Source organism: Danio rerio, chromosome 2, assembly GCF_052040795.2.
Source record: "Danio rerio strain M-AB ecotype USA chromosome 2, GRCz13ab, whole genome shotgun sequence".
Taxonomy (NCBI): domain Eukaryota; kingdom Metazoa; phylum Chordata; class Actinopteri; order Cypriniformes; family Danionidae; genus Danio; species Danio rerio.
The window spans coordinates 46721614-46738917 of record NC_141022.1 but is presented as its reverse complement, the minus strand read 5'-3'; the positions used below and the strand labels follow the sequence as shown (position 1 = coordinate 46738917).

The window sequence follows — 17304 nt, the reverse complement described above, 5'->3', positions numbered from 1 at the left end:
AGTATAAAATGGTAAGTCAATAAAAATATTAAAGACAACTAATTATACGCTTTCACTCAGTCGGTTATATTGACGAATCACAGCAGCCCTAAAGTGAAAAAAGTAGTATGTTCCAATAAACAAAGTCATTAATGAAAACGTGGTTGACTGACGCAACTGATGCTGGTCACATGATTAAGGATTTTCAGATGCGGCCGTAGCCTATATTGTGAAGCGGTCTCTTACTGGTGCGCAGTGTGGATGTGGTGACTTCTATCTCGCTGTGGGGCAGGTAGGGTTGAAAGGCAGACAATGGGGTGGAGGTGGACGGTTCTCCACAGTAGAGTTCAGGAGACTGTGTGCCTGTAGAGCTGGCACTGGTGCCGTCTCCTCCAACATGAGGCTCCTGTTCATCAAACACCGCCACTAACTGCCGAGACAAACACAAACACAGACAGAAACAGTTTGAGTGAAGCAGAAACACCTAAAAATGTGATTATTAGAGAAGTTCAATAATATGGATTTATGTTGAACAGAAAGTTTTAGTCCAGTTGCTTATTCAAACTGATTCTGCTTTGCTACTGCATGCACCCACTTATTTTTGTGTATTCTGCTTCAATAGATTTTTATTTGCGGTTTGATCTTAGCTAAATAAAAGTTGACGAAACGTCATAACATTGCTGAGTTTGAAAAACATTTTATTGTTATTTAAAACTTGAATTACTGAAAACAATACAGAAATAAACAACTTTTTATTACCATTTTATTACCACATAAATATACTATAGCGAAATATACCATCATAATAAATGTTTGTGTAAGATCTTATCGATCAGTCAGTTGATATGTCGACAGATAGATAAATAGTTAGATCGATTGATAAATAGATGGAACAATAGATAGAATGATAAAACAAATGATAGAATGATAAAACAATGGACAGAACAAACGACAGAATAATAGAGCGCTAAAATGATCAAACGAATGATAGAATGATAAAACAATAGATAGAAAGAATGATAGAATAATAAAATGATAGATAGAATGAATGATAAAACGAGCGATAGAATTATAGAACAATAAATAGAACGAATGATAGAATAATTGATAGATAGAATGATAAAACAATAGAGTGATAAAATGATAAAACGATAAGAGGGATGGATGGATGGATGGATGGATGGATAGATAGATAGATAGATAGATAGATAGATAGATAGATAGATAGATAGATAGATAGATAGATAGATAGATAGATAGATAGATAGATAGATAGATAGATAGATAGATAGATAGATAGATAGATAGACAGAATGGATGGACTAACGAATAGAGTGGCGAAGGGATGGACGAAGGGACGGACGAACAAACGATAGAATGAATGTTAGAACGAACAAACGGACAAACAAACGAGCAATAGAACGGACAGATGGACGAACAGATGAACAGACGGATAGATGGACACACAGACGGATGAACGAACGAATGGACGGACGGACAGACGATGGAGCGAACAACAGAACGGACGGATAAACGGACAGACGGATGGACGGACAGACAGACAGACAGACAGACAAACAATAGAATGAACGATAAAACAAATGTTAGAACGAACAGATGGACAAACAAACAATAGACCGGATGGATGAACAAACGGATGGACAGATGGACACATGAACGAACGGACGATAGAACAGATGGATAAACGAACGAACGGAGAGACAGACGGATGAAGGGACGGACAAACGAACGCATGGACAGACGGATGAACAATAGAACGGACAATAGAATGGACGAATGGAGAGAGACAGATAGATGTACAGATAGATATCAGCCTTTAATAATATGGAGCTTATAAAACTTTGATTGTTCGTGAGCTCCGGGAGTCCTGCTGCTTTATGAAGTCTGAAGGGAGCTTCAGTGTGTGTGTGTGTGTGTGTGTGGCGTCCTCATTTAGAGCAGGACAATCTCATCACCACATCCCTCAAGACACCAGAGGATTTGGGACAGGAGGAAACATCTCTCGCTACAAAGTGAACATCTGGTCTCAATTAAGTGTATGTATGTGTGTGTGTGTGTGTGTGTGTGTGTGTGTGTTCGTGTGTGTGTGTGTGTGTGTTCGTGTGTGTGTGTGTGTGTGTTCGTGTGTGTGTGTGTGTGTGTGTTCGTGTGTGTGTGTGTGTCAACATGAGTGATGTCGCTTAAGGCTCTGGTTCAGTGGGTGGGGAGTATGGTTGAACACACCCGGTGTATTTCAAGATCTGACTGACTGATAGAGGTCTGGACCAATCACACGAGAGCCGCTGAAGGGCACACATTACCCAGAATCCACAGGGACGGTGCCCCTCTGAGGCTTTTTTGAGCGTGTTTTGCAATCCAATCTCAGATGTGGGAAAATCAGTGTGTGACTATTCTGCATTTCATTATGATGACTGTCAGAAAATGAACGTTAACATCTTTTTAATGTATCATTTTTAGAGAAAGCGGTCTGCATTATCTCAAACGTGACAGTCATGGGAACAGGCATTTACATTACACATTACACAAGCATTTAGTAGAAAATACATTTCTGTCATCATTTATTGAACATTTTGCTGTTCCAAACTCCAAAGATATTTTAACTTCCAAAGATATTTTAAACAAAACATGAGATAATTCAATAACACTTTAGTTTAGGTCACAATTCACGGTATTAACAAATCTTCAGCTTACATTACTAGCTTAATAAGCTTCTAATTAGCTGTTTATTAATAGTTAGTAAGGTAGAAGTTGGGTTTAGATTTTGGGTCAATTTGGAATGCATAATAAGATCATAAATTATAACAATAATCAATCAACAATAATCTTAATAATAGGCAGGTAATAATCCAGTAGTTAATAGCATGAATTGTGACCTAAACTAAAGTGTTAACAATAATTCTGCTTATACTCTGAAAGTTTGTTCACACCAAACTACTAAGTTTTGTTTTTATTAAAGAGGTTGTCCACTACGATGTCATATTCGAAACTTTAGTTGATGTGTAATGTAGTTGTGTGAACATAAACAACATCTCTGAATGAAATACGCTCAAAGTTCAATGCAAAGACAGACATTGGCTTTTACAGAGTTAGCTTAGCAAAACCTACAGTGAACGAAGTTTGGGGACTACAAAAATTACATACAGGTTAATGAGATCACAAACGCTTCAGGTCACTCGCATTCACTACACACATATACCCCGCACAGCGAAGGGGCGTGGCAGAAGGCGCTGTAATGTTATAGCAGAGAAAGCTAAAATGACATCCAAATGCTGCCTTTTCCACAGAGTGTGTTCTGTTTCTGCATTTGGGCTTCCAAAGGACATGACACAAAGAGAGAAGAGCTGACAGGTTAATTTTAATTATGTTCCAGAGAATTATAAAAACGATATAGCTCTAGCACTTGACAAAGGACAGCTTCCAGAATCTCTCCCAGTTCAGGGCTGGATTCGGCTAAACACTCCTCCAACCGACGAAGCTGTGGATTGTGAGCCACAACCTGTAAGTATTTTTGTTTGTTAAAATTGATCGATTACAGGCACAGTTTCTAGCATCAACGCTATTTTGTAGCGAGGACGTAAACACAGGGAAACGCTGTTTGGCACCGCAAACAATTTAGCTACAAATTCATATTTATCAGTCAAACCGCTGCTGTGTCTCTCTATGCAGCCACTTTCTATGTGTTCTAAATCTCAAATAACAAACTCGCAAAAAGATATGAGAATTTTTTATATTACTTACCTATGCCTATAACCCAAAAATATGTGAAAGACACTTGTCAGATTTTATTTCAGACAGCAGGCGTGAGGTTCAGCTGTGTACTCTTCATTTTTCTGTTTGATTCAAGCAGCTAACGCTGCTAACAGCTGCTCTGACTGACTGTTTTGTCACAGCACAAAAACGTGCGCTTGTAGCTTGACGTGGTGGCATGGAGCCAATCCGTAAATTGCGGTACATTATTATAGCTGACCAATCAGAGCCTTTTAAGAGCAGGCCTTTCAGAGGAACTAGGACATAAGATGGTTGTTTCATGTTAGCTGAGTAGCTGTATATAATCAAAGCAAGATATATGAAAAAAATAGCGTGATTTTCTACAAATGAAGCATGAGCAAACATCTTATAAACACAACCAAGTTTTAAAAATACACTGTGGACCATCCCTTTAATAGTTTTAACAAATTTAAGTGGATTGAACAAAACATTAAAGTTGTCCCTTCAAAAAGATTAAGAATTTTGTTGATTCAACTCATTTTAAATTACTAGTTTAGGCAAGCAGCAAAAGTCTTTTTTAGTGATTATGTATGCATGATTATATCATGATATGATGTAAACCAGATTAAGAATGTGCTTAGTATAGATGTGTATGTATAGAAATGGTGCAGTGGGTCAGGGGGCTCTGTTGGAGCAAAGATAATTTGACTCTTTTTAAAATCTTTTTGAAATTGTTGTTTTATTGTGTAAAATGTCGATAAAAAGACACAAATGTCTGAACAAAAAGAAAAAACATTTATATCTACTGGTTTAATTAAACTTTAAGGTTGTATTTACACCAGTGCATTTTTGTTTTAAACCGTGTTTTGAAACAGGTCTATATTGCCGTTTTGCTTTGTTTCGTAGTCTGAGAAAAAATCTCCATCTGTGCTTGCTTAATGCAAGAGAAACATTGAAGTGCATTCTTGTGTCACATTGTCTCAAAAACCATCCAGGTTGGTCCTTATGCATAAACCAGCTATAGTTAAGCTGTTAATATATGAATAAAAGCATGAGCATTAAATGTGTTCATCAGATAAAGTGACGTCTTCACCTGATTTGAAAACCCCTCACCTTTTTTTGTTTTCTGAAGATTAACAAAAGGCTAACGGGTTTTGGAACACATGAGGGTGAGTAAATGATGACAGATTTTCAGGTTGTTTCATTGTTAGCTTTAAAAGACCAGTGAGACTTCTAGTGTTTCTCAGCAGATTTAAGAGCAGCCAGAGTTTCAGCCTTGGACTGTTTCACACATGGACGCACATGCATACACACACACTTGCGCGCACACACACACACACTGAAATGGCCCACAGGAACCTATTTACCTGTGACTCATATTCCCACGAGACAGATCCGCTCATAGCACATTTGAGGCTTAAACACTAAAGCTTGTTTTTGTCCTCTCTCTCAAATATAAACGCGCGCACACACACACACACACACACACACACACACACACACACACACACACACACACACACACACACACACACACACACACACAGAGACACACACACACAAATGGGGTCTCCATTTGAGACACAGTATCACAGACTTCTATTGTTTTAGTCTAATTGTAAGTATGTTCGACAAACCCAAACCCTAATAAAAAATAAGCACAAATAATTATTCCTGATCCCTGAGCATCCTTAAAGGATTTGCACTTGATCAGATTATTTATATGGCTACATTTAAAGCAAATGCATACACCATCACAAACATTTGGGGTCAGTGAGGTTTCTGAAGAACAAATAAAAATATATTGAGAGAGAGAGAGAGAGAGAGAGAACATGTACACTGTTAGAAAAGATTTCTTTCAAACAAATGCTATTCATTCATTCATTAATTTTCTTTTCGGTTTAGTCCCTTTATTAATCTGGAATCGCCACAGCGGAATGAACCTCTAACTTATTCAGCATTTGTTTTACACAGCGGGTGCCCTTCCAGCTGCTACCCATCACTGGAAAACATCCACACACAAACCAGAGCAACCGGAGGAAACCCACGTGAACACTAAGAGAACATGCAAACTCCACACAGAAATGCCAACTGACCCAGCCGGGGCTCAAACCAGCGACCTTTTTAATAAAAAAAATTCAAATTTCAAACAAACAAACAAAAAAACAGCACCACTTTGTGTGATAAGGACATTGAAAAGGAATGTTATTCAAGCTTTAAATTAGCATATTAAGAGTTCTAAAGGATCATTTGACACAGAAAACTTGTACCTTGATGTTGAAAATTCAGCTTTACATTGTAAAATAAAAAGTGCCTTGAAAAAATGTTTCTAAAAATGTCTAAATAAATATCGGATTGGATTATTATAATTTTCTCTTTTCAATGGAATACTTAAATTTCCATTAAACTCTTTTTTTGAATAATTAAATGCAACCTTGTAGGAACAAAAGTAAAAAAAAAAATTAAAAAAAAACATAAAATGTCACCAACCTTAAAACTTCTTAAAAGTATTATTTTATCTCCATTAATCTTGTCAAACATTTTAATTGTCATACTTTAAAGGCTTAAATAGCATCTAGACTTCTAAAGCATAAAAATACCATGATATGTTTGCAGACATTTAAGAAACACGCCAAGTGAACATTCTTGTCTACCTTTAAAAGTCTTGCTCAAGTCAGATATTCAGCTTTGAAAATAAACTTTCCGGCTTTCCTTGCCGGAACACTGTCTTTTTGTTTTTTTACCCCATCCAATGCCAGCTTAGACAATTATATTTCAGCACCCTCGGGTTGCCTTGATGAAAAACAGCAAATTTCATTAATTAATTCTGAAAGGCTCTCAAAGCATGCGCTCGTGACCGTGACTTATGGTGGACAGTAGCAGACACTGAAATTAGATACAGATTCCACATAAGGTAATTATTAATTAGCAAATAATATAATTATTACAAATGTAAAAATTTGGCAGTGATAAGCAAGTGATAAGCAATTTGGCTGCTGCACCAGACAAAACACAACAGAAATTTAAATACAGACATTCAGAAGCACAGAATAAGCACTCACTCATGAAGTGCTAAGGCTAATAATCTAATTATACACATATTAAACTTTTTAAACATTATTAAATGTACATGCTGAATCACTGATGTGTTGTTTTGAGTCACAGCTCTAAAGTTTAATCTGAAATGGTTTATTTTATTGTCAAGATCTGAGGTGAACTATGTGCAGTTGCTTTCAGTATAGTATGGCAATAAATATCATGTAAAATGGTATTCAAACTCACATTGTTAGCATTTAACACTGAATAAAGCACATGAGGTGTACCTGAGGTGATCATTGTCAGTTTTCTGTTGTTCAGCTAAGAAGCCGCTCCTAATATATCAATTTGAGGTGTTAGTTACAAAAAGAAAAAAAACGCCTTTTAATATGGAGAATATTCCTTTTATCGCGTGCCGTTGCTTTTATATAGAACACGATTTAAATCAGCCTTTAGGCTCGATCGTCAGACTCAATCCTGTTGATCCTCAATCTGGGGTCCGTTCTTCGTATGTGGATTACTAAGTAAGCTGGATTTGGATGTTGACGATTTGACACGATCCAGGATGTTGACGATTTGACACGATCCAGAATCGTTTCGTTCTTCAAAGCTGATCCGAGAGTTTTTGTCATAGCAACAGTTCTGCTAGGTCAAACCTGATCGGGAGCAGGTTCAATTCATATAAACAGGATTAGATCGGCTCAGTTCAAGCAAAGATAATACAGAAAGAATGTACCGAATTCTGATATTTTCTTACAGTTGTAGTTATATACACTTGGGAAAATGGTAAATATTTTGAACTATATATATAAAGTTATAGTTATTAATAAAATAAATAAACTTATACATATTAATAAAACTTATGCAATCTGCACCCTCGAAATGAAAGTACAAAGACTGCCACCTGCTGGTGCAAAGAGAAAACTTATTGATATGAACTTTTTAGATCGCTTTAGTACAAATTGTGTATAATAGAAATGCACAATATGTGGCTTTTTTTGAAAAGCAATAATACATTTATGCAGTCATAAACATGTTTTGATAGTTAATATGCCGGTGATTTGATGCTTCACAAAAGTTGCAGACGCCATTTACCAATATCAAAATGCTTTTGTAAACATCCAGTTATTCTTTAACCCGATTAAAAAACGGCTACTATAATAAAGAAAATCTTTTCTAAATGCATAACTAAATACATTGACATGCATTGAAATACATGATGAATACTCTTGACACATGAAAGTGTAAAGCCTGCAGCTCACAACAAATGTGGAAGGTTATTGCGTGTCATATTTAACAAACTGTTTGTTGTTGATGTAATTTTGCTCAAATGTATAATTGAATATTAATCAGATGATGTCATTACGCTGCTGTGCCGTTTGTTCAAACTACTTATTTATAATGAACTGAAATGACACAGTTCTTGAGCTTATTTGGGGGACAACTTATTTGTTTATGTTCAATATACTTGAATTTGTAAAAACTAACAAGTTAACTTAATTCCTTCATGCTGTCCCAACACAAATCGATTGTGTGGAACCCAGCCGTTTTTTTTTCAGTGTATAATTGTAATATTTTGATTGAACACCTTTAAAGTACCAATTAAGATGTACTGCTTGTAAAGATACATCTAAAAGTATACAGAGTAAACAAACAATGGCTTAATTTTCTCTTTAAACACACACACACACCCTCTATTGTGGTGGAATCCTTCATGACATTTACTTCAGTATGGAAGTAAAAGGGCAGTGCAGAGAAGAAATGAGGGAGAAAAACAATGTAGATGAAGTAGAGAGATGTATGAAGATATGTATTTGGCTGCAGAGAGGATGTGTATATGTTTCTTGCTGCTTCAAATATTCCAAACATCAATGAACTTTAGCATTACAAATGACACTGCAGTGCTGTTCCTCACAGGCTTGGGTAATTCTTTACGGGTTTCCCAAACAAACATGACACCTCATGTATTACACACACTCACAAAACACAGTAGCATTACAGCTGGATGGCGTTGAGAAATCCCTCCAAGCATTTCACAATGACTCTAAAAACAAGAACTCACTGACCCACCGACACAAATCACCTCTTGCAAACACACTGGAGGTCAGCAGAACTTTGTGAGCGCCAAAAGTGCTAACAGGAAGTTCCCATGAGAACATTTGTATTCTTCCTGTGAGGATATTTGTTTCCTCTCTTTAAAAGGCTGTGATCTTTGAGCTTCACAATCTGTTGGACGCATCTCAATCTGACACACACACTAGCACTGTGACCTGCAGTCTAGTTTATCCATAACTGATCAAATGACTCCGAGCAAAGAAGATGAGACCACAGTTCACCTTCTGCTGGATAGATTGATAAGGCTGAAAAACCTATTTGGATGAACTATATTTCAAGAACAGCACAAGAACGCACAATCACGTGTCCCATCAGATTCAGCTTCATGTAGTACACTGTAAAAAATAAACCCTAAAATTTACGGTAAAAAAACAGCAGCTGTGGTTGCCAGTACTTTACCATTAAAAACACGGTACAAACCGTAAAAGTAATTTCTCATTTTTACGGTAAACTACCGTTTTTTATTAATTTATAGAGGTAATATGTCTGAATTTTAAATGACCAACATCTACACATCTTTTGTTGCACAGTTAGATACGTTAGCACACCCACATGCAGGTAGTGATGAGGAAGTTACATAATGAGCCAATGCTCATCACAATCAACTTTTCCCACAAGCAGAAAAGAGTATCAGCATTAGGGGTGTCACGATTTTGATTTTTAATCGAAATCGATCGAAATTTATGCTCAATTTCGATTATCGAATCAAAAAATAGAATCGTCGATGCTGCCACGCCCCCATGTCACGTCAGAAAAAAACAGGCTTGTTGAAGTGCTTGTTAAACTGCAGAAGCAGGAGACCCGTCGACAAAAATTAAACCCTCTCCTCTTTCAATGAAGTCGCCGGTGTGTAAGCATTTTGGATTTCCAGTGAGTTATGTTGACAACGTTCGTGTTGTCGACAAAAAAAAACACCGTTTTGCAAGCTCTGCTATGTACATATTACGTACGGTTCGTCCGATAGACAACACCGGCATCGCGATCCTCTGCCCGCCCCGTTGCAAATCCGCTTGCGAAAAGTACACAGTCAGGCCATGTTTACACTGTCTTTGTTTTTAAATGGCATTTTAGAACGACAACGATTTGACATCCACAATGGCGTGTAGCATTTCTGAGCAGCCTTCCTTCCTCTATACCTCTGAAAATGCACATCACGTGACCACACGGACACAGACGCACATACAGCCTTGCGCTCGAGACAGCAGGTCCAGGCAGTCAGAGGACTGCTTCAATCTTTCACTTACTTGTACTTTGTCATTTTAGCGAACACCTCAGATACTGTTGGCTGGTTCCTGTTGGTTGTGCGTCTTTTTTACCGACGCCATTATAACGACACAGATCACTGCCTATTCACGAGTCCCACAGAAAAAGTGATTGACAGGTGGTAATTATGTGTGTATCTTGCCTTTATTCATTTACTGTATGATTTGTTTATGGGTAAAACAAAGACCATCCAGGTCAGGTAGTTTAAACGGTAGGCTACAAATAATTAATTGGTCATTAATTAATTATTCATAATCGAAAATCGAATCGTGTCTTTAGAATCGAAAATGTAATCGAATCGAGGATTTGGAGGATAATGACACCCTTAATCAGCATATAGAAGGTGGTCAGAGTCATATACACAGCTACTAAACACTAGTATGGTACCACGCATAAAATTAAAGTCATGAAATAAACATTGTTTATCAACATTAGATGTAACATAAATCTATAATGTACATAACTGATGGGGAAACAACTAAAAAGATCCATATTAGTGTCAACAAAATGCATAAAAAGTTATGTGCCATGCAGGGAATTGTGGGAAAGTCAATTTACGGTTATTTGCCGCATATATTAAGGAAACATACCGTTTACCAGGTTACGGATTTGTACTGTAGCATTTTTACAGTTTTTTACCGTTGAAATCTCGGCCATTTTTTACAGTGTAGTTGATTCATGATGTATAACAAACAGCAGCAATGAACACAACTCAGGTTTAAAATGATCAGCATTCACAAGGGCTGGCTGAAAAATATTGGTTCTTTGAGAAATTATTTTCTCAGGTCCATTAAATTATTAGAAAATAATGCAATTCAGCCATTAACACTTAAAATAAACTAAGATAGATGGTGTACATTATATTCTAATAATCCGTCAGACTAGAGTCAATTATTCCACGTATACTACACCTAAAGACATTGTTCAGATGCTGCATTTCAGCCCCGTTTGTTGAGTATAATTATAATTTAGTCTATATTTAATCAACAACACAACCCAGGAGCAAACTAGGGTACTCTGTGGCTTAAAGATAGCTCGCTCACTCCTTCTAGCTAAAATAAACCGTTATCAGGCTGTGATCATGTGGAGGAGCAGCAGTGTTTCAGATTGCATACATTTTCCGCATAATTGGGCTACTTTTTATCTGTGTCCACAGGTTGTTTAATTATGTGGATTGTCCCCAATAATTTAAAATATATTTGTTGTGTTTTTTTTGTCCCGTCTCTGTCATTCTGTTGCACTGTAGAAGCTTCGTCTCGAAAACAAATTCCTTGTATGTGTGAATATACCTGGCAATAAAGCTCTGTCTTATTTATTTTTTAAAAATCTGTGAAAGCATGAATATTAAATCTTATATTGTTGTGATCACCGTCTTCTAGGCTAAAGGCTGATTTATACTTCTGCGTCAAACGCCGGCGTATGCTACAGCGCTGACGCATAGCCCTTCGCTGTGGCTGTCGGCGTCACTGACGTGCACCTCTCAAAAACTGTAACTACACGTCGCAACAACGCGTAGCGCAAGCTCTGTGATTGGTCGACTTGGTAGCACTGACGAGTCGGGGTGGGACCGAAAGCCGCGCGAATGGCGTGAACCCAATGTAGCGATTGTTTACAAGTGTGGAGTCCCGTGAAGGAGCTCCGGATGGAAGGTTTTGTTTTGTGTTTACCTCATAGTTAAAGTTGCTGCACGTCCGCCGGTTGCTGCCTCAAAATGAGCGAGTTTGAGCCACTTGTACATCCCGGAAGTGTTCAGGAAAAGCAAAAAAGCAGCGAAGAAACTCGACACAGAGGAACATTTACACCTCACTGCCAACTAGCGTTTCGGAAGTGTTAATGCAGACCAACAGAGATAGCGCGCAGAAGAATAAATGCACAGCCACGCACGTTGCATGCGCCATGGGTTACGCCGGTCACTTGACGCAGAAGTTTAAATCAGGCTTAAGATGAAACCATTTTGAAAGATGTAAAAAGCACACAGTGACTACTAGCCAGTTTTGAGGAAAACAAGATACAGCGGGGTTAAGGCTGATTTATACTTCTGCGTCAAACGCCGGCATATGCTACGGCGCTGACGCATAGCCCTTCGCCATGGCAGTCGCTGACGTGCACCTCTCAAAAACTGTAAATACACGTCGCAACAACGCGTAGCGCAAGCTCTGTGATTGGTCGGCTTGGTAGCACTGACAAGTCTGGGCAGGACCGAGATGGCGCGAGCTGGACGCGAGCACAATGGAGAGATTGTTTACTAGTGTGGAGTCCCGTTGAAGGAGCTCCTGATGGAAAGTTTTGTTTTGTGTTTACCTCATAGTTAAGGTTGTTGCACGTCTGCCGGTTCCTGCCTTAAAATGAGCGAGTTTGAGCCACTTGTACATCCAGGAAATGTTCAGGAAAAGCAAAACAGAAGCGAAGAAACTCGACACAGAGGAACATTTACACCTCACTGCCAACTAGCGTTTCGGAAGTGTTAATGCAGACCAACAGAGACAGCACGCAGAAGTATAAATGCACAGCCACGCGCGTTGCCTGCACCGCGAGTTATGCCGGTCACTTGACGCAGAAGTATAAACCAGGCTTTAGTTGTAACAGGGTGTTACAATTTAGCCACACACTGTTTGACACCAATTAAACTAACAAAATAATTTTTAGCAATTTTAAGCAAATTGGTGAGAAGTTTTTAAATAAAAATGTTTTTAATAGAAAATATTTTTTTAATAGAAAAGGAATAATTTTATTGCCAATAACGCAAATAAATGCATTGTACAATAATGGATATTTGGATAATAATGGAAATAGATTCAAATGTGTTTATCCAATAAACAAATAAATACATAAACATAGTTTGCTATGTAGAATAAAAAAGAAATGAGCCAATTACTGAGGAAATATAGCAACTATTTAAAGTAAACAGAAATTAACTGTGTGAAATCTGCATTTGTAAGCATGTGTTTCTTACAACTAAACATTGATATATCATAAACCTACAAAATCTAGATTTGATTTCAAGGGTTTTATGTTTGCTGTGTATTGTGCCTAACAACATCCCGTAACCCATATAAACCACCGTCACTGTAAACACACTCTTGACAGTCTCTCGCGCGGCTCATTGCTTCAGTCCCCCATGAGGCCTGTTGCTCACGGAGACGTGTGTGTTTGAGACGCTACACAACCATGACACATACGTGCCCGGATTCATCAGCAGATCTCTGCCACAATCTCATCATGTGGTCAGAAATGAACTCAACATGACTTTTCAAACACTTCCTGTTAAGACGCCGCTGCTCACACTTCCTTAAGCCTTGAGGAAAAACATCCACACTAACAAACCGTCCACACGTACAGCAGCTCGTTTAGATGCTTCAGTGTCCTGTTTTTAAGCGGTAAGCTCTTCCTGTAGAGGATAGAGGACGTTTCACAGCAAGGGCCGAGAAACACTGACATAAAAGAGCCTTTGTGTCGCTTAATAACTGACGCACGCAAGCAGTGTTATTGTTTTAAGATGAGTAATGGTGAAAACATTAAGTAGAGAATGAATGGGGGAGAGAGAGAGAGAGAGAGAGAGAGAGAGAGAGAGAAGGTGATGCATATTTTTAAAATTAAATCTTTGGCGTCCTCTAGTGGCCTCTAGCAGCACTGCAGAAAGATTTTCAAGACTTGTAACATGTAGTCCAAGTTTAAATGCGTAATGTACAAGATAGCAGGCTAATGAGTAGATGTAAGATACCAATGTCCATAGAGGACATTATTATTATTATTATTATTATTATTATTATTATTATTATTATTATATGATATATATATTATATTATAGTCTTTTTTAATAATAATATAGGCTTATTAAAACAACAGTATGAAAAAGAAATGCTTGATCTCTTAACCCATGATTTTAGTTATTCATCTGTATATGAACTACATAATTTTAAACACATTTATTTTTTTCGCCTCACAGCGAGAAGGTTGCTGGTTCGAGTCCTGGCTGGGTCAGTTTGCGTTTCTGTGTGGAGTTTGCATGTTCTCTCTGTGTTTGCGTGGGTTTCCTCCAGGTGCTCCGGTTTCCCCCACAGTCTAAAGACATGCGCTATAGGGGAATTGAATAAACTAAATTGGCCGTAGTGTACGAGTGAGAGAATGTATGGGTGTATCCCAGTGCTGGGTTGCAGCTGGAAGCATATCCGCTTGTTAAACATATGCTGGATAACTTGGCGGTTCATTCCACTGTGTCGAGCCCTTTTTAATAAAAGGACTTAGTCTAAATAAAATTAATAAATGAAAGAACGAACCTTTAAAATTTCTTATAATTTAATTAATAAAGGAATGTTTTTTACATACTGAGAGATTTAAGGAACAGTTTATTTTTCTGTGGTAAACTATTTACATAAATATGTGAAAATTATAATATTTTAAAAATACGCACAAGCTCAAATGAGAGGTTGGAAATGGTTTTTATGTGTGTGTGTGTGTGTGTGTGTGTGTGTGTGTGTGTGTGTGTGTGTGTGTGTGTGTGTGTGTGTGTGTGTGTTTTTAAAATAAAATTGTCTCTTTAATGCAACAAAAAATTAATGCAACAAAATACAGGAATACAATTTACTTAAAAACTTGCAAATGTTTTTACATTCTTCTATTTCTTTTAATCATCAATGTTTAAAAAATGCTTACCGTTTAATATTTAGTTTAACAATTGTTTGTATAATATATATATATATATATATATATATATATATATATATATATATATATATATATATATATATATATATATATATATATATATATATATATATATATGTCACTGGTGGGACACTAGATGAATGGATGGATAGACAGACAGACAGACAGACTGACAGACAGACAGTCAGACTGACAGACTGACTGACTTGATTGAGTACTTTTTTATTAACACATTTAGTACAAATATTGTCTTTATTTTGTTTTGTACAATATTTTTATTATTTCAGACATTAATCTGTATTTTTGGGTTAGCATGTTAGGGTGTTTTAGTAAATATTCTAGAGATGTACAAACACATTTAGCAAAAACTAAACAATGTGACACATTTATATTATGATTTAGCTCACTAAAATATACTTAAACCAAAACCAACATTATGCCAAACTAAAAACAAAAAGCCAAACCACTAGATGATGATGATAAAGGATTCAGAACTACAGTAAGCCTGTGTTTTCAGTGATTGTGTGTATATCTGAAAATCATTATCTGATTACCACAAAGAAATCCAAACTTGTTGAAGGATTATCAACTCCAGCCAGTCCACACTTTTGTTGTACTGTTGTATAACTATAGTTAGAATGAGTCACACAAAAAGCCACATTAAAGAACCACAGCAGCACTTCCTGTTTGTGGACTGCGTTTCCTGTCAGCGCAGGTGCAGTTACTCAGTCAAAATCTGTGCAAAACGCCAGAAGGATGTGACCTAAACACCTTTTTATGGTCAAGCGAGACATGATCCGCTATAAATATGGAGGTATGATCTCAGGCTCAGATGGCAAGTGTGTTTTCTTTCACACAGAGAACTAAAATAACGTGTGCGCACACCCAGACACACCCACCACATCAAACACACAACTGCGTGCTGGAGAAGTGTCTGTGGTGTCGGTAAGCCGATATCATCTGTTCTGGCCCAGAAAACATGTTGACTTGAGGAGAACAGAAGCTGCACTGACAAAGTTTGGCCAGAAGAGAGCGGAGATGCACTGTAAAGACAGCCATATAAACAAAGGCAGAAGGACGAGAGTTTCTATTAAGCGTTTAAATCATTTACGTGTTCGTTTGATGTTTCAGTCATTCAGCTCTTTACATGATTAGGCATGGGCCGGTATAAGATTCTGACGGTATGATAACCTTGGATAAAAACATCACGGTTTCACGTTATTGTGCTTACTGCTCTAAAATATATTCTTTTTTAAATGTCTGGGTAAAAAACTAAAACTTTTTTCATTTTGAACACAATATATTTTAATTTGAGAAACATTTAAATATTTTGGTAGAGTAAATATGTCAGGCTAAATTAATTATTGACTTCTGCTGTCTTCATTGTTTCAAAAACATATTTTTACAGTTTAAATCGGCATCTTTGGATATGTTTTCTGCTGAGGATACTGCTGTCCTAAAAAAATAATAGTAATAAAATAAAAATAAAATAAAAACTGCCAAAAAATAAATAAATAAAAAAAATCGTACATATACCTTAGGGAGGGTATTGCAGAAAATTTGGACAATTTTAAAACCTTGACTTTTCCAAACCGTGGTATGCCTTGAAAGCGGTTATCGTCCCATACCTATGACTGCAATTGTATTGTTTATGTTCACTAAAGAGTTTAAATATACAGATATACCAAAGAAAGAAGCACTTATATTGAGATTATTTTATGTAAGTACAGAAAGCCAATAATTATGTTCATTTGATGGTCAAGAAGTACTTCGTCAAAAATATAAATGTCTTTAAATTTAATGTCATACAATAATTATGAATATTATCATTGTAATAACAAATGTAATAAAGATAATATAGTAAAGCAAATCTTGGACAATCTGTGAAATTAGAACATAAAATTTAATATCCAATAACAATGAAAGTGACAAAATATTTAAGAGATTAAATTATACACTATTTTGTAAAAGAAAAATAAAATAAAATAAAAAAAATCAAAGCCAACACAAAACACTAAATAATAATACCAGTATATAATTTTAATAACCAATAACAAACTTTTCATATTTTTAATAATAATAAAATTATAATAATTACTACATTATTATAATTATGATTATTAACATTATTATTACAATTATTATACATTTTACTGATATTATACCTATAGGTTATATAATATTTAAAGTACAATTCTACCCTGTTTTGTCAATAAAATGTATATTAAAATCATAGGTTTACCTTTGAAGTATTATTTTATACAACAACAAAATAAAATATTAATGATAATAATAATTATTATTATTACTTGTATTACGCCCTAGTCATGTGTTTAAAAAAAACACGACAGTGAGTATATTATCATCATCATTATTGTTATCATCATCATCCTCACTACCACCATCAATTAAATAATATTAAAAGTACATTTCAACAGTCTTTTTGTCAAAAAAGTTATATTAAATCATAGGGTTACCTTTGAAGTATTATTTTATATAATAATAATAATAATAATA

The 17304-nt window shown here is 36.2% G+C and overlaps 1 protein-coding gene across 28 annotated transcripts in view; it reads right to left on the bottom strand.

Moving 5' to 3' along the window:
* Nucleotides 1-17304, bottom strand: part of pard3ab (par-3 family cell polarity regulator alpha, b) — a 189776-nt gene that overhangs the window by 139348 nt on the left and 33124 nt on the right. For all 28 annotated transcript variants that reach the window (XR_015477619.1, XR_015477622.1, XR_015477620.1 and 25 more), the window contains 1 exon segment: nt 226-409. Coding sequence is in view for 5 of the 28 variants with exons in the window: in NM_001423693.2 (NP_001410622.2) it covers nt 226-409 (184 nt within the window). In the remaining 23 variants the exon portion in view is untranslated.